The sequence below is a fragment of the Dermochelys coriacea genome, chromosome 4, assembly GCF_009764565.3.
Source record: "Dermochelys coriacea isolate rDerCor1 chromosome 4, rDerCor1.pri.v4, whole genome shotgun sequence".
In the NCBI taxonomy this organism is placed as follows: domain Eukaryota; kingdom Metazoa; phylum Chordata; order Testudines; family Dermochelyidae; genus Dermochelys; species Dermochelys coriacea.
The window spans coordinates 56,089,167-56,107,754 of record NC_050071.1 but is presented as its reverse complement, the minus strand read 5'-3'; the positions used below and the strand labels follow the sequence as shown (position 1 = coordinate 56,107,754).

The following is an 18,588-nucleotide window of genomic DNA, read 5'->3' as shown; positions in this document are numbered from 1 at the left end:
CCACAGTGCAACCACCATGTCCTTCTCCAATGGCAGGGCAGCTCTCATTCTTGTGTCATTGCGCCGCAGGGCTGGGGCGAGCTCATCACAGTCTCATGAATGTGGCTTTCCTCATCCGAAAGTTCTGCAGCCACTGCTAGTCATTCCAGACGAGCATCACGATGTGATCCCACCACTCAGTACTTGTTTTCTGAGCCCAAAACAGCGTTCCACCGTGGTCAGCACCCCCATGAATGCCACAAGCAATCTCGAGTCGTAGCTACTACACGAGATCAATGTCACACTTCTCTTGCTTTTGTAGTTTAAGGAATAACTCCACTGCCACTCGTGATGTGTTGGTCAGAGTAAGCAGCATACTGGTCAACAGTTTGGAATCAATTCCTGCAACCAAAAGAGGCAGGACATGCAGTACAGGACATGCAACCCAAAGAGGCAGGACAAATGGTTGAAAGATAGTGCCAAATGCAGACGGAAGCACAGGGATTGCTGGGATGCAAAGTAATGCATCACGGGTCATTGGAACAGGACCCAGGATGCCCCACAATCCCCTCCATCTTCCCACAAGTCTTAGCGGCAGAAGAGAAAGAGGTGCTCTGTGGGATTGCTGCCCAGAGTGCACTACTCCAAATACTGCTGTAAGTGCCAGAAGTGTGAACACGCTATTGTGCATGCAGCTGACAGCGTGAACACACAACAGAGGTTTCCCTTCAGCACTCTCCGAGCAGCGCTGAAACTCCTGGTGCTGTAATTCTGCCAGTGTAGACATGCCCTCAGTTTAATCTTAACAGACTGCTCACAAGGCACATTCTACATATAGAAGCAAAGAACTCAAGACTAAGGATTAACTTTCTGATTACTGGAAAGTAGCATCACATTGTCAAATAACACACTGAAATAGAAATATGTATGGATATGTTTAATAGTGTTGAACAATAGGAATAGTGACTCATTCATACAGCAACAAATATACAATGTAAGAAGCCTCATCCTCAAAATATTTCCTTAGAATGGGAGAGGAGAAGGTGAATACTATATATTGTGATATCTGCTAGCACATGAACGCTATAAAGAGATACATTTTGGGAGAAAAGAGACATTTTAACTCCTTTGCACTAAGGTTTTGAAAGAAACGAGTGATGAATGTAATGTCAGAATCAAAAGACTTCTCAGACAACTACACATCAGGGGACTAAATATGCTAAAGATGCAAAAGACAGCACTTTTAAAAGGTCCTGGAGCAAAGCTTTTCCCTATTGTTAGTAAGAATCTTGCTGCTCTCTTTCTTACTCAGGATGCTGGACCATGCTTGGCAGATCTCCATCTTTCATAACAATCTCTGGCTATTAGGTATTTTATAAATTTGAAGCACCCCCTTTACTGCAAGGACTTGTCTTCATTAGGGAAAAGGGTGTGTTCTTACCTTGTGTTAAGACACCACAGCATAAAATGATAGTGGAAAAAAAGGGAGTTGTAGTATTAACACCTTAGCATGTAAACACTAATCTCCACACTAGTATTAACACTGAAAACTACAACTGCCTTTTCTTCGCTAGGATTTTATGCTATGTTCTTACCTTCTATTAGTTAATACATCTTTCTTCCTTGAGTGGATGCACCCATAAAGATAATTTCTCTCTCTTCCTTATTTTAGAGATTCCTGGCTTTTACAGGAAACATAACATATGGTAGTCTCTCCTTTAAGATGGTGTTCCTGCAAAATCTACCTTTACTGCCGATTTCAAGAGCAGCAACAGCTTTTGTTGCTTCCTGGCAAAACTATGATTAGCCAGGTCTGTGGGCAGACAGCACAATATCTTCCCAACCACAAGTTCTAGAATTAAAAATAAAATAAAAATGTACATTCTGCAGAAATTGATAGCTCTGCAGGTAAACACCATCCCAGCAAGGAAAGCTTCCCACTAGACATTTACAAGTACATTTTTAGAGCCCTCGCTAAATTATAGGGACATCCTCCCCTAGAGAGGTTTGGCACAAATGATACAGCATGTGGAAAAAGACAAACCGGTTCCCTGTGTGAATATTGCCCTTATGATAGCCAGGCAACAGCATAAATAATCCTTTGCACTTCACTGGGGTCCACTTACCATCCAAGGAAATAAGTTGATGTTTGTAAAGTTCTCACCACAACGCCCTAACGTGACTATTACTGGGCCCATTCTACAGATGGGGAAACTAGAGCACACAGAAATTGACTCGCCTTGACAAAGACACCACCAGATGCAAACCGGGGAATCGGGGCCTCCCCCCGTGGCAGAGTAGGTGGCGGGGGAGAGGGGGTCTGTCACCCATCCCCACTGTCGCGGCCGTGGTCTGGGACAACCCCGTGGAGCTGCGTGTTTGGTGCCCCCATACACGTTCAGTACCGGGGGGAGGGGTGTGTCTGGGACCCAACACCGCAGCGCCGGGGGGAGGTGCGGGGAGCTCTAGGCAGTTGGGGGAGGGGACCAGGGTCTCGCACCCTTACCGGGCTGAGGGAGGGGCTCTGCTAACAGCACCCGGCGTAGACAGAAGCCCCACTGGGGAGAGCCGGGCAGCTGCCGGGCCCGGCTCGGGGGTCGTTCCTTCCCCGTCGTAGACACGGCGCCTCTCGCCGGTGCCGCCCGGCCCTAGCCAAGGAATGGGTCTCCCAAGGGCTCATGCCGCTCTCCCCGGCCCCGCTATTGACTCCACTTACCGGAGGACGGGAAGGAAACCACCCAGCCGGGGCGAGTAGCTGGGTAGGGGACTAGCCTGGTCCCGTTACTCACGGGCAGACGCACAACGTGCTCCTGCTGCCACCCGGCCAAAATGGCCGCCACCCCCAGAAAGGAGCTGGAGCCACTAACCATAGAGACGTGAGGAGGGAGAGGAAGAGACGCTCACCATAGAGAACAGGGGGACGCTCAAAGCGCGCGACACCGCAGGGCAAGGGCGTGGCTAAGAGAGTTTCGGAGACGCTTCTGGACGCGTCTGTTGCGTGACTTTATGGCTGAGTGACGGCGCTGGGGGGTGGAGCGGAGAGCGAGCTGCGGAGTGGGTGGGGCGGCGGCTGTAACGTAAGTGCTCCCCCTCCTCCCCTGAGGAGGTTCCGGGTGGACTGTCTCCCATATTCCCCCCCCCCCTCCGTAGCAAGGGGCGGGCCCCGCGCCAGGACGCGCGTGGAGCGGGCCCCACGTGGCGTGGCCAGCGCGGCCCAGCAGGCAGCGTGGGCAGCTGGTGCCCAGAGGCCCGAGCGTCTCTGCGCTCTGGCGCGTTTGGCAGGTGAAGTCATCGCTCGTGGTTTCTCAGGGGCCACAGCCTGCGCCTCTGGCTGGCTACTGCACAGGTACGGGCAGTGCCAGCTTCCCCGCTCGGGGCCGCCGGCCTGAGACCCCGCTGCCCGGAGTGAGAGCGAAGCCCCTTCTCCATGGCTCGTTCAGGCCTTCCTCGGGACTGCCAGGGTCGGTTTTTTTGCTCGGCGTGTCAGACTCTGCTCTGAGGGGACCCTTGTATTTCATAAACCACTGACCTGGGGTCAGGGTCAGAAAGTCTGTATCTACGTATCAGTCCTCTCTCTTTAGCCAAAAGTATGTGACTCCGGTTACGCCCCCTGAACAAACTGCCCCTCCCCGTCCCCTTTGCAGGGCTGAGTTTGGATAGAGTTAGATGGCTGCGTTGACTAGCCTTAGGGAGTTTATTTTGTCTGTTGGTAGTATTTTTACACTTCCCAAAATGTGACTTAGTTTTTCTCTTAGTAACTTTGCCAGATTGTGTTTAGGAGAGAAACATGGTCAGGCTGTCGGGAATCGACAAACCTGATACGACTTGAAGGTTGGCTAAACTATTTAATGTCAAATCCCATTATCATAAATGTGATGGAGGCCTTGGGGATCTGCCCATAATTATATTTTTTAGTGAAATAAATAATAGCTTGGTGGAGTTGTAAAAGAAGCCTGACCTAAACTAGATATGACTAGCCAGAGTGGTCTCTCGGAGCTCTTACCTGTGCTAGGTTGTTAAGCCTTTAGAAAGATTGTTGTTAATTACAGTATTGTTAATTGTTTCAGAGTAGCAGCGGTGTTAGTCTGTATTCGCAAAAAGGAAAGGAGTACTTGTGGCACCTTAGAGACTAACAAATTTATTAGAGCATAAGCTTTCGTGAGCTACAGCTCACTTCATCCGATGAAGTGAGTTGTAGCTCACAAAAGCTTATGCTCTAATAAATTTGTTAGTATTGTTAATGACAGGTTTCAGAGTAGCAGCAGTCTGTATTCGCAAAAAGAAAAGGAATACTTGTGGCACCTTAGAGACTAACAAATTTATTTGAACGTAAGCTTTCGTGAGCTACAGCTCACTTAGGTGTTTGTCTCTGTCTGAGGGGTTGGAGCAAATGTGGTTGTATCGTAGAGCTTGGCTGTAGACATGGATCATGTGGTGTGGTCTGGATGAAAGTTGGAGGCATGTAGGTAGGAATAGCAGTCAGTAGGTTTCCGGTATAGGGTGGTGGTTATGTGACCATTGCTTATTATCACTGTAGTGTCCAGTGGATCTGTTGTATTTTTGCTATGTCTCTGCTGCCCCACAGTTGAAACTACAGTGAACATCGGTTTGCAACAAAGTGTAACTTCCCTGTGTGGAATACTGCCAGCATGAACTAAAAGGCTCCTAGTTCATATTAACATAGTCCTCTTTGAAGAGGACTGTAGTAGGAACCTTTCAGTTTGCTTCCACGCAGGGGAGTTACAGTGCAGCACTTTGGTATGCACTGCTATTCACATCAAGGTAGTCCAAACTGCAGGGCGGTGTAGGTGACCCCTTTGTTTTCAGTGGTCTGTCTCTTAGGCCTAATATAAGTTTGCAAACCAATCAGAATGTGATTAAAAATGTGCTATGTAGATGCTGAGCTGGTTGGACAGACTGCAGCTCATAACAAGTGACAACATTCTGAATGCAGATTTCAGAGTAGCAGCCGTGTTAGTCTGTATTTGCAAAAAAGAAAAGGAGTACTTGTGGCACCTTAGAGACTAACAAATTTATTTGAACATAAGCTTTCGTGAGCTACAGCTCACTTCATCGGATGCATCCGATGAAGTGAGCTGTAGCTCACGAAAGCTTATGCTCAAATAAATTTGTTAGTCTCTAAGGTGCCACAAGTACTCCTTTTCTTTTTTATTCTCAATTCAGCCATTCTGTTGTCAATGATTTTCCTGTATATTTTTCTCACCATTTTAGTGCAGTGAACTGTGGCAATGTCTTTTGCAGTCATAGACTTGGGGCAGACATCTGGGTCTTCAACAATTCTTTGTGCTAGAAGGGAAGTAATTCAGGTTTATATTGCAATGGCCACATTTTAGCCTCCTCTTCATTTTCTGACCCTATCCTTTGTATTTGGGGTCAATTATGCTGTCTTAGTTTTGGGAAAATTTCCATTTCTTCTCTGAATGACTATTATTTTTTATTTTATACTCTTGTTGCTCCAGTTCTTTATTAATTAGATCAAGCCAGATCTTTACTGAGAGTACAATGGCAATATTGTTGCATTATCATTTGATATCCTGCTTTGAAATCTTTAATTTCTTTTGTAAATTTGATGCCTCTCTTCAGAACCCCTTGTGTAAAATATGTTTGATTAAAATCTTCCTCATGGTCACTGCAAATTTCATTCTTATTGGTTGAAAATGTAGAGAGAGTCTTTTTTGAGAATTCTACCAAGTGTCATTGGGAGGCTTGGGCATCAATTGTTTTTCAGACAACTGATCTTTAGTATTCTGGTGGTTGCAGAAAGATTGAAAGTTCTTCATAATATGCTTTAGATCTGTATTGGGTGTTAATTTTTTCTCACTTAGGGAGCTGAACACCCATGCCTCAGTTCAGGATAATTGCACCTGAGCAGTTCACCCATACCTCGTCTGAGTAAATGGTAAAGCTTTCTTGCTCCTATCTTTCTGCATATTCTTGCATGGTATTTTAAGCAACTTGGAATTCATATTCTGCAGTCTTCTCTTCATAAAAATTTCAAGAAATATAGGGTTAGGAGCTGGAAAGGGCTGTAGCAGATCTGGAGAGCTAAGGAGATGGGGTGGCAGGGGGGAAAGCAGAAGTTGTGTATGACTTTTCATGCTCCAGTCCTGCCAAGACTTATGCATCAAAGTCAATGGGACTACTCACAATGTGTAAAGTATGCCTTTGCTAGGTCAGGGCCACAGTATTTGATCAGGATCCGTGTTGAAACATAAAATTCTTATGAAAATATAGCCAAATAATTGCTTTTTTAGTTTTAAATGTGGTTTTGGGGTTTTCTGTAGTCTGAGTCTTGTGAGAAATTTCAGAGTTGTGGCTTTGAGATTGTAATGTATTTTCAAACATCAACAAACTCTGGGAATATTTCAGGAAGAAGTGATTTTAAAATACTTTACAATTCTGCCAGGAAGTCTCTAGAATGAGTGAGTGTCTGGAATGTTTATCCATCTCCTTGAAATAGTCCCCATTTGCAAAGTGATTTGTTCTACTTGTTTAAAGGGTTTATAGCCCACTTTTAAACAGGAAACATGACCACTGGAAGGAAAAACAAAGGTATCTGTACAAGTAGAGATTTGCCTATGGAAACTATGGGGTTTCCTTTTACTTCAAGAAGGGAAATTATTATTAAAAATATTAAGAATGTGAGGTTTTGTTAGAGACTGTGTTTAAAGCTAACATGATAATACAGCTCTTGTAAATTGGAGTAAACTGATATAATTTTCTTTGGTGGAGTGAAGATGTATTATGTCCCAAACTATTACATTAGTTGTGACTAGGTGGGAGAGAGTGGCAAGGTTGGTTTCTTTATAAATATGAGAATCTCCAAAGTGTAAAATCTCATCTACTATGGAAAAAAACACACCCCGGAGCTACATAATTTTCATAGACAGAAGCTGTGGACAGCGCTATGTTCTCCCGCTGACATAGCTACAGCTGCTTGGGGAGGTGGTTTTATTATGTTGATGGGAGAGCTCTTTCCCATCAGTATAGAGCGGATACATGAATGAACTTACAGTGGTGCAGTGAATCGGTGCAACTATGCCGCTGTAAAATCGCTAGTGTAGATATGGCCTAGATGCTTTGCTGGATTAAGGCTTTAGGTATATTCTTGAATTACATGATCACATACTTTATTTTTTCCCCTGCAGCACCTATGCCAGGTATTAGTGCACCAGATGAATGGTTCTCAATGATTAAGATAATTCAGTATTTCTTTTAGCCTTCTTCGTTCAGGATGTGCCACTGTGTGACCCTCATTTGCTGTATGCCAAACCTTCCACTGAATAAGGATTTTTTTTCTGTCTTTATGGGCTTTTCTGTGGCACCCATTACTGTAGTTCTGAGCACTTCACAAACGCTAATGAATTTGTCCTCCTAACATCTCATGAAGTTGAGTAGTATTACTCCAACTTTACAGATGAACTGAGGCAAAGAGGGGTTTTTTTGCTTGCCAAAGGCAATGCAAAAAGTCTGAGGTAGAGGCAGGTATAGAAAAGGCACGAATAGAATTGAACTCTATTTGGACCTAACCTGCTGCCTTTAGGAAGGCAGCAGGTTTAAAACAAATGTAAGGAAGTATTTTTTCACACAACGCACAGTCAGTCTATGGAACTCTTTGCTAGAGCATGTTATGAAGGCCAAGACTATAACAGGGTTCAAAAAAGAACTAGATAAGTTCATGAAGGATAGATCCATCATTGGCTGTTGGGCAGGATGGTGTCCCTAGACTGTTTGCTAGAAGCTGGGAATGGGTGATGGGATGGGTCACTTGATGATTATCTATTCTGTTCATTCCCTCTGGGACACCTGGCATTGGCCACTGTTGGAAGACAGGGTACTGGGCTAGATGGACCTTTGGCCATCTGACCTCTGACCCAGTATGGAGGCTCTTATGTTCTAGTCTCTTTAGTAGATTTTTGGTGTCATTCTTGACACATCATATAATTTCTGTAGAGAATAAGATATGGATTCTGTTGACATTACTCTAGTTCAGTATACACCCCACCTCATTCTCTGCAGTGTACTGCAAGATACAGGATCCTGTTGGGATGAATTAACATAGTGTGCTATCACGCATGCAAAACAAGGCAGCAGAATTGAGGTTGTACAGGCAACCTTGATGATGTAATGTTCTGACTTTTGATTATTTTACTTTACAAAGTTAGTTAATGTAGCTTTTTTTTAATATGGAATTTCTTGTTTTTAAAAAAACCCAACCAGATAAACAAAGAAACAAACATTCAGCCTTTTCATCTGTTTGCTAGAGAGAAGGACAACTCTCAATACATTATGAGTGGGTGAGTGGCCCAGTGTTCAGGGCACTAGCTTAAGACTTGAGAGACTTGGCTTCTTCAGTTCCATCCTCTGCAACAGACTTGCTATGTAATCTTGGGCAAGTCACTTCCTGTCTCTGTGACTCAGTTCTTCTCTATCTGTAAATTGGGGTTAATAGCAATTCACTACCTCACTGGGGTGTTGAGGATAAATAGATTAAAGATTGTGAGTTGTTCAGATACTACAGTGATGGGGGCCAATAATACTTGTTCAGTATGTGTCGATAACAAGGCAGCTGCAAATGTGCCATTCAAGGCACAGCCTTGCATATATCAGTGGATATACTGTACTTAGATTTTCAGGAAGCCTTTGACAGGGTCCCTCACCAAATGCTCTTACGTGAAGTAAGCTGCCACGGGATAAGAGGGAAGGTGTTCTCATGGATTGGTAATTGGTTGAAAGATAGGAAACAAAGGGTAGGTATAAGTGGTCAGTTTTCAGAATAGAGAGAGGTAAATAGTGGTGTCCCTGAAGGGTCTGTTTTGGGACCTGTCCTATTCAACATGTTCGTAAATGACCTGGAAAAAGGGGTAAATAGTGAGGTGGCAAAATTTGCAGATGATACAACATTACTAAATATAGTTAAAACCCAGGCAGACTGGGAAGAGCTACAAAAGTATCTCTCAGAACTGGGTGGCTGGGCAACAAAATGGCAGATGAAGTTTAGTGTTGATAAATGCAAAATAATGCACATTAGAAAACGCAATCCCAACTATATATATAATTTAAATTAGCAGTTACCCCTCAAGAAAAAGATCTTGGAGTTATTGTGGATAGTTTTCTGAAAACATCCACTCAATGTACAGCAGCAGTCGAAAAAGTGAACAGAATGCTGGGAATAATTAAGAAAGGGATAGATAATGGGACAGAAAATATCATGTTGCCTCTATATAAATCCATGGTACACCCACATCTTGAATATGTGTGCAGATGTGGTCGCCCATCTCAAAAAAGATATATTGGAATTGGAAAAGGTTCAGAAAAGGGCAACAAAAATGATTAGGGGTATGGAATGGCTTCAGTATGAGGAGAGATTAATAAGACCGGGAAAAGCTTGGAAAAGAGACGGCTAAGGGGAGATATGATTGAGGACTATAAAATCATGACTGGTGTAGAGAAAGTAGATAAGGAAGTGTTTACTACTTCTCATAACACAAGAACTAGGGGGTCACCAAATGAAATTAATAGGCAGCAGGTTTACAACAAATAAAAGGAAGTATTTCTTCACACAACACACAGTGAACCTGTGGAACTCTTTGCCAGAGGATGTTGTGAAGGATAAAACCATTTCAGGTTCAAAAAAGAACTGGATACGTTCATGGAGGATAGGTCCATCAATGGTTATTAGCGAGGATGGGTAGGAATGGTGTCCCTAGCCTCTGTTTGACAGAAGCTGGGAATGGGTGACGGGATGGATCATTTGATGATCACCTGTTCTGTTCATTCCCTCTGGGGCACCTGGCACTGGCCAGTGTCAGAAGACAGGATACTCCGCTAGATGAACCCTTGGTCTGACCCAGTAGGGCTATTTTATGCTCTTGTATAAGACAAGGCAGGATACCTTATGAATTTTCCTGATCTACAGATGCCAGCTTAGAACCAATAGAATATTGATGCTCTTAAGGGATCACATTACAAAATTCAGTGTGCATGCAAAAAGTCGTTTTCGGCCCCTCCCCTCAAATAACCGTTTACAAAATAACCTAGTTTGTACAGACCTTGAAAATGCACGTCTGTGATCTAAACTACCTCTTTGCCTAATTTCAGATTTTTACATCAGATTGGTGAGGTGCTATGGGGGGGGGAGGGGGCACAGAGATTTCCTTTTACTTTTTTTTAAGAAAAAGTTGCAGCACATAAGATTTTCCACCATGCTTTTTATTCTCAAATACGGATGGACTCTTTGCTCAGATTTTCAAAAAAGGTCCCCTCCTGGGCTCAGAACAAACCCACCAAAAGATGATTTAAAAAATTAGAAGCAATTGAAATTGACCCCTTAGAAGAGAGAGGTTCATGCTACCTTTAACCGTAGATCATGTTGTGCTGTGAAATAAAGTTATTTACTGTGGTCATTAGTAGAGCTGGGAGAGCAACTGATTGTTTGCTTCACTGACCATTCCAAAAAATCACATACAGTTTGACCTAAACCAAATAAAAAACTTCCAAATAATTTAACTGAATTGAAAAAGTCTGTTTCAAAACATGTCATTCAACCAAAACGTCTTCTTTCCAGGTATTTTTAAAAGGCTAGTTTCACAAAGTGTGGGAGATGGTGGTGGTGTCCACTTTACAATGTGTAGCCCTGTGGTTAGGGCACTCACTTAGAATATCAGGGTTTGAAGGGACCTCAGGAGGTCATCTAGTCCAACCCCCTACTCAAAGAAGGACCAATCCCCAATTTTTGCCCCAGATCCCTAAGTGGCCCCCTACAAGGATTGAACTCACAACCCTGGGTTTAGCAGGCCAATGCTGAAACCTCTGAGCTATCCCTCCCCCCTCCACTTGAGAAAGGGGAGACTTGGGTTCAAATTTCTACTCTAGATATGGGAGACCCAGGCAGAGAGAGTATTCTGGGGTGTATGTTTCTACATCTCTCCTGTTTTTGAAGCTTTTGTTTGGCTTTGTATAAATGTTCATTGGAGCAGGGACTTGAACTTGGGTCTCCCACCTCCCGCATGTATACAGTCATTTTTGTTCTCTGACCCAATGATTATTTAGATATTTTATACAAAGTGGAATAACTTCAACAAGAGAGATGAAGAGACAGATAATGCACATAAAATGGCATTTGATAAATATTCCGATGAACATGAGACTTTTGCATGCTCCATGAAGGTTGTTAAAGAAGTAAACCTTATTCTTATGTGTATTTCTAGGAACTGACAGAATAACACTCTTCGCTGAGCTGCTCAAAATCTATTTTTCTCATCAAGATGAGCACGAGAGAGAACCTTACAATCTTACGCTCCATCTTTCCTTCTTTTATTAGTGGGAAATGACCACACCTAACAAGACACCACCGGGTGCTGATCCCAAGCAGTTGGAAAGGACTGGTACTGTTCGGGAAATAGGCTCCCAAGCTGTTTGGTCCCTTTCATCCTGTAAGCCAGGTAAATTGTAAAACACAACACAACAAAACAAACTAATAATTGTGAAATTCAGGGAGAGTATTTTTCCTCCGAGAAAAATAAAACCTTTTGACCTTGCTAAGTAAAACTGTATGATGATGAAATTGCACATATATAAGCTAGTGTTAGTTTATAAACTAGAGAAATCAGCAAATGATCACTGTTATTTCCTCTTTCTTATCTTCAAGTGAAGAAAGAATGTATTATAGTCCATTAGAAATAACTTGGGTCTAATCTAACGTAGAAATAGTTTGCTAGTATAGCTATACCCAAAAAAGTGGGTTTTAGCCCACGAAAGCTTATGCCCAAATAAATTTTAGTCTCTCAGGTGCCACAAGTACTCCTTGTTGTTTTTAGTGTAGAGACAGTTATTCTGGCAGAAAAGTGCTTTCCCAAGTATAGTTTATACCTGTTCAGAGAATGAAATAAACTCTATTGTCAAAAATAGTATTTTGCCAGTGTTGTGTTGACATTGGGGCTTTTGCCAACATAGCTATGTAATTAAAAAAAACCCCAAAACTATCCTGCAACCGACATAGCGGCAACACTTAAGGATAGGCCTGCTATTACAGTGTGGTACTCTAAATGCTATGAGCAAGATAAAACAATCTTAAATGGAGATACAGTGGTTTTGAACATGTCTCTCAAGCAAGAGTAGCTCTTTGACCATATTGTGTGTGTTGGACATATTCAAGTCCCTCTTAGATAGATATGTCAGAAAATAATTAAATCAATTTGCAACAGGTGTGGGAATAGTGATCATTGAAGGCTATATACTGTGCGCAGGTGGAGTACATTCCTGATCTGATGTCCACATATATACTTCTGTTTTGGGTTACACAACCTACTTTAGATATGGATTATTAATATTTGCTATTTATTGCAGATGGAACTACGAACACTAACTGTGAACTGCAGCTAATGTGGGGAAGTAGCAAAGGGGATGAAGTTAATAGGTTGAATGGCAGTAAAAGAGGGAAAAAGTAGCAAGGGATTGGCAATGGTAAGGGACAAATCATGATTGCTATAAAACAAAAATAAGATTTAGACTTATTTCATTCGAGCTAATGTCAGTGAATAAAAGTATTGCCAGAGAAATGTATACTTGAGGGTCTCCCAGTTGTGTACTTTGGTGATTCAGTAGACAGCTTTTCCAAAAGAGTGAAGTTTCTTTTATTTTAAAAAAATATTTTATAAAAATGCCAGACAAACAACTTAATACTTAATTATAATGATAAAGTATTTTATCATGATTTAAAGTAACAGTAAAGATCAGCCTTTTCATTACAAAATAGATGAATGACCTGAAAAATCAGGTATAGTAACATGGCAAACTATTCTGTTTTATGTTACAATTACATAAAGGAACCATTGTAAAACTATCTGGTGTATTATATGTGTATAGAACTCAATCCTATAAGCATTCATGCATGTAGTCTTCACTCATTTACATGGGTACTCCCTTTGACTTTATTGGTACTATTCCACTGAGTAAGGGTTTGTAGGATCAGACCCATAATAAACAACAATTTTAAGTAATTTTGGCCCACTATCTCAGAAATACCTACTATTTATAAAACAACAAAATACAGGGCTCAGGAGGAGAGTGTAGTATCTGTTATCAGTTTAATCTCTTCTGATGAACACTTGCAACACCTGCTCTGAAGATGGATTCTCCTGCTGCCATTTTTGAAAAAATTGATGCTACTTTGAAGATGTATTCTGCTGCTGCTACTTCGGAAGAAAATCCTCTCTCTGCTCCTGAGACATGCCCAGCTGCACTGTGTACAACTACTGCTGCTGCTCCATGGAAGGTCTCTCGGACAATGACTACAAAGAAGATGCTAGGTGCCTCCAGGACGTTGCAGACCAGCAGCACAAAGGGGAAGAATAGTGGCTTCTTGAAGGACCCCCTCCGAGATGCTGTTCCAGTAAGATCCTGCATCTTGAGGCCAGCCTGTCGGGACATCACAACCAGAAGGAACATTTTTCCCCCCCCCGCTCCCCAGCAGCACCAGCTGCCGTGGGTCAGGCCCCCCCGCTCTCCAGCAGCTGCCGATGGAGAGCGCCCCCGCTCTCCAGCAGCGGCAACCACCTCCCACCCCTGCAGCTGCCCAGGTCCCTGACGCTGGTGGTGCTCTCACTGCTCTACACACCATCAAGAGAGGAATCTCCATAGACAGGACCAGTATCTCTCCAGAGACCTCCCAGACGGTCACAAGCGCCTCGCCGGATGCCTGCCTAGCCTCAGAAACCACCCAGAGGGACTCCAGGACCTTGCCGGATGCCTGCCCAGCTGGACCTCTCAACCCCACCTGCCCACACCAGGAAGAACCAGCCAGTGATACCGCTGATGCTGCTGGAACCCCTCCGCTGCAAGGTAATGAGTACACCATCTACCTGCAGTATCCCCCCCTCGCTGTTTTTCCCCTCCCCCCTGCTGCGGACGTGCTCATCTGCCCCATCTGCTCTCCCCTCCGAAGCTTCCACCTCTTCGGTGGCGTCACCAGGTACCTGAAGAGATGCCACAGCAAGCGGGTCGCCTTCAGCTGCAGCCTGCCCTTCGAGACACAGAAGCAATGCAAGACGCACCAAGTCGCCTGCAGGAAACGCCTCAAGGGAACAACACTGTCTCCTGCATCTCGGTGGGGGTCCTTCAAGAAGCCACTATTCTCCTGCTGCGCGCCGGCTTACTGCTCCTGAGCCTCAGCAAAGAAAACTGACCTTGCAAGCTGCCATCAAGAAGCCTGCCTCCATCGCCAGGCCAGCGGAACAGGATGCTGCGATCGAGCAGGTACCTGCTGCTTCGGGGAACATCACCCAGGTCCTTGCCAGCAGGAGGCCTGTCTCACCCTCTCATGTCACCAAGCAGATCTCCATGCTGAGATGACTCGGTGCTACCTTGCCACCTGTCCAGAACGTCCCCGTCCCCAGAAGGATCAGCACCCTACCGCTCATAGCTGCTCGAGCTCCTGTTGCTGGAAGAGCCAGCACCGCCACGCCCCAGACCACCCTGCGAGCTCCAACTGCCAGAAGAGCCAGCGCCTGCCACGCCCCAGACTGCCCTGCGAGCTCCAACTGTCGGAGGAGCCAGCGCCGAGCTCCAGACGTCACTGGAGGAACCAGCCCTGCAGCCACACCAAAGCACCAGGCCTTCACCGCCAGACAGCCCAGCATGGCCCCCAAGTCCATTCTGCGGGACACGGCCTACGGGAGATCTCACACTCCAGCAGCAACCGCCCAGGCAGCAGCCACGCATAGACGGACTGGCGGTGACCTAGCAAACCCCGAACCGGATCGCATCTCTCCGACCACTAGCAATGCCAGCATCCCGTCAGAGATCCTGCCCCGGCACCCAACCGAAGAGAATTCTGACCCATGAGATAGATGGCAGGCCGACCACGCAGCAGGCTCAAAGCCTGCACCAGACGAGGTCGAGGACCCTGAGGGCCAGCAGCTGATGGTGAGGGCTGCCACTCCGTGGCAGACTGCCTGGACCGAGGCGCTACAAGCGGCAGCTTCCTTTGATGACTTTGACTTCCTTGTAGAGAGGCTCACCCAAGAACTGTCTGCGGAAATCACTCCCAGGAGAAGTCTGAACCAGGAGAATGCCCCGCCTGCTCACAGAACGCCTGCTCTGAACCACAACACTACCACCAGGGGAGCTAGAAGTAGAGACGCCAGCCGCTGCTACGATCCAGCAGCATATTCAAGGATCCAAAAGCTGTACCGGGCGAACTGCTCCAAGGCCATGAGGGAGATTTTAGGTGGGCCCTTGCCCTACTGCACGATCCCATCTGAGCGTCTGTACAGCTACTTCAACGATGTATTCGACCGCATAGCCTGGAATGCTGCGCCACGCCCAGAGTGCCTCCACCCCCTGCTCTGTGTCAATGAAGCAGGTGTCCTGGAAACTGACTATACGCCCAAGGAAGTGATGTCCAGACTCTCAAAAACAAAAAAAAACAGCTCCTGGGAAAGACAGCATCCCCTACAGCCTCCTGAAAAAGTGAGATCTCAGTTGCCTGGTCTTTGCCACACTCTTCAACCAGTGCAAGCGATTCTGCCGGACTCCCAGCTCCTGGAAGAAGGCCATGACTTTACTTGCGTACAAGAAGGGCGAGCGAGATGACCCCAGCAACTGGAGGCCCATCTCCTTCTGCTCCACGATGTACAAGCTCTATTCCAGCTGCCTGGCGTCGAGCATCACGGGGTGGTCGATGAGCGGGGGAGCCATCAGCTCCAACCAGAAAGGCTTCATGTCCTGCGAGGGGTGCTATGAACACAACTTCATCCTCTAAACCACCATCAAAATGGCCAGAAGGGTGCGGAGGCAGTGCACAGTAGCGTGGCTAGACTTGGCTAACTCCTTTGGGTCCATCACCACATCTTTGCCATACTCCAAGAGTTTGGGATGCCAGAGAACTTCCTTCGTGTGATCCGAGAGGTGTACGAGGGATGCAGCACCACCATTCACTTGGTCAAAGGGGAGACCGCCGAGATCCCGATCCGGAGCGGAGTTAAGCAGGGCTGTCCCCTCAGCCCCATCTTCTTTAACCTTGCCATGGAGCCGTTGCTGCGAGCGATCTCCAATGGCACAGATGGCTTCAACCTCCATGGTGAGAGGGTGAGCGTCCTGGCTTACGTGGATGACCTGGTTCTGACCGTGGATGACCCAGAGAGCCTCCAACCTATGCTAGATGCCAACAGTCAAGCTGCCGACTGGATGGGGCTCCGTTTCAATGCAAAGAAGTGTGCAACTCTGCACATCAACGGCAGCAAAAGGAATTAGGTGCAGACGACGGGGTTCCAGATCCAGGGTGAGCCAACGGGTTTCCGTGTCCGGCAGACACCTGAGGACACCATCCAGGAGATCTTGCAGGACGCCGCCAAGATCGACTCCTCCCTGCTAGCGCTGTGGCAGAAGATAAATGCCCTGAACACCTTCCTGATATCCCACATCTCGTTCATCCTAAGGGGATCCGCCATGGTGAAGGTACCCCTCAACAAGGCAGACAAGATCGTCCGGCCACTGGTGCAGAAGATGTCCCTAGACCATTGGATGGTGTCCGAGACCATGAGGCACCGCATGAGCCGTGTGTAGCGTCGACCGATTCCCCCAGGTCCGCAGCACACGCTCGTTGCAGGGGTCCCAGGCGCCCAGGGCTCCACCGATCAGGGCATCCATCTGTACCTCATAGCCCTTCGCTCTTAGGGTGGCTGCTCCTTCCACAGAGAGCCAGCAACGAGCTGGTCTACATCGCCCACAGGCATGGTGGTGCCAACATCCCCTGAATGGGCGACCTGTGTGACATTGCGGTGATCACCCAAGCCTTCCGCCTGCTGACGTGTCCCGACGCCATGGTAAGGAACATCGTGGGAAACGTCCTCCATGACGTGACAAAGAAGCGGATTGGCAGAGCCCCCTCCAACCAAGACGTCGCCACCTTCCTGAGCAGTTCCCTGGATGGAGAATTCGGAGGGGACAGGCGCGACATCGCTTCACTATGGTCCCGCACTCACAATGCCATGCGTTGCCTGGGGAAGCACATTGGCTGCCACTGGGAGTGGTACGAGGAGTGCCGGGAGCTGGGAGTCCTGGTGCCGCAGATCAGGTCCGACTCCAACACCATCGTCACCCCGAGCGCCAGGGGCATGCTGGAGAGGACCCTGAAGGCAGCCATCCACTCACTGTATATGGAAACCCTGAAGCGTAAACCAGACCAGGATAAAGCCTTTCACTTGCTGGTCAGTTCGGATGCCAGCAACCGCCTTCACCCGTTTCGCCAACTGGCAGTTCATCCACAGTGCCCGGCTCAACTGCATCCCGCTCAACGGAGCCGTCCACCACGGGAACAGAGACAAGCGTCGCAAGAAGTGCGGCTACTCCAACGAGACACTGCCCCATGTTCTGTGCAGCTGCAAGCCCCACTCCAGAGCCTGGCAGTTGTGACACAATGCCATCCAGAACCGCCTGGTAAAAGCCATCGCACCACACCTGGGGAAGCCGTGAACTGCGCCATCCCCGGTACTGACAGCCAGTTGCGACTTGACGTGGTAGTCACCAACGAGGTCTGGAAAAAGATCATCCTCATCAACGTCATGGTCTCCTTTGAGAACAGGACCCTGGTCTTCCGTGAAGCCCGAGCTCATAAGCTGGAAAATTACGCGCCCCGGCCAACGCTCTGAGAGCGAAGGGCTATGAGGTGCAGATGGATGCCCTGATCTTTGGAGCCCTGGGCGTCTGGGACCCCTGCAACAAGCGTGTGCTGCGGACCAGTGGGATCGGTCGATGCTACGCACGGCTCATGCGGTGCCTCATGGTCTTGGACACCATCCAATGGTCTAGGGACATCTACATCGAACACATCACCGGCCACCGAGAGTACCAGGAGATGTGAGCAGGAACGATATCATGCATCAACTATGAGAAAAGGGACCTAGAGACTTTTTCCATTGGACCATATGAACTGGAACCATAAACTCACTGAACATTAAATATCACCAAATGAGGGTAAATCCATCCTCATCATCGTATCCACTCATTATACTCCACACTGAACATAGCCGTTATATAAACAACATACCCCCATATCTCAATGTCTGTACTTTGACTCATTAACCTTTTACCCCCAATTGGGGATATTGCAGATTATGTATTTCTTACGCCATCTGATGCTAAACCGAACTTCGCACCCCTTGATAATCTGTACCTTATTCCCTGATAACCAGAAACTTCTATGCTTAAACTCTGTACCATTTTTTTTATTTTAACATCTTAATAAAATTATTAATTCTGAAGGAGGGCGGTTAAAGTGGCCAAGGATAACTGTAATAATCATACTTGTTTTTCTAAAGCACCTTCCTGTCTTACTCTAAACCCAAATACAGCCACAGAAACTATAGTGGATATCCACAGTGAGGTTATTCCTTAGTCAGACCCTTTTACTTTTCAAGGTGGAGCCTTGGAATAGAGAACACGAATAACCAGGACACTTACAACTTGTTAAAACGCATCATGTGTTATGTGTTTCATACTAGCATACTTTGGGTGCTGTCTGGCCACACACCTTCCACCACCCAAGCAGCACAGGTATCCAGTATAACTGCACTAGTAAAAAATTGC

General features: G+C 46.3%; 2 protein-coding genes across 20 annotated transcripts in view; one reads left to right on the top strand and one right to left on the bottom strand.

The window, feature by feature from the left end:
- The window catches only part of ABCE1 (ATP binding cassette subfamily E member 1), a 33,345-nt gene extending 30,415 nt beyond the window's left edge, over positions 1-2,930 (bottom strand). Inside the window, exons 1-2 of one of the 7 annotated variants that reach the window (XM_043512976.1) lie at positions 2,696-2,908; positions 1,725-1,831 (exon numbers count right to left, since the gene is read on the bottom strand). In XM_043512976.1, the coding sequence (XP_043368911.1) occupies positions 1,725-1,831; positions 2,696-2,849 (261 nt within the window). In that variant the 5' untranslated portion in view covers positions 2,850-2,908. The other 6 variants (XM_043512978.1, XM_043512977.1, XM_038398903.2 and 3 more) reach the window with 6 other exon arrangements.
- The window catches only part of ANAPC10 (anaphase promoting complex subunit 10), a 194,388-nt gene continuing 178,722 nt past the window's right edge, over positions 2,923-18,588 (top strand). For 4 of the 13 annotated variants that reach the window (XM_043512989.1, XM_043512987.1, XM_043512988.1 and 1 more), the window contains exons 1-2: positions 3,078-3,325; positions 11,324-11,444. In XM_043512989.1, coding sequence (XP_043368924.1) covers positions 11,330-11,444 — 115 coding nt within the window. In that variant the 5' untranslated portion in view covers positions 3,078-3,325; positions 11,324-11,329. The other 9 variants (XM_038398908.2, XM_043512984.1, XM_043512985.1 and 6 more) reach the window with 9 other exon arrangements.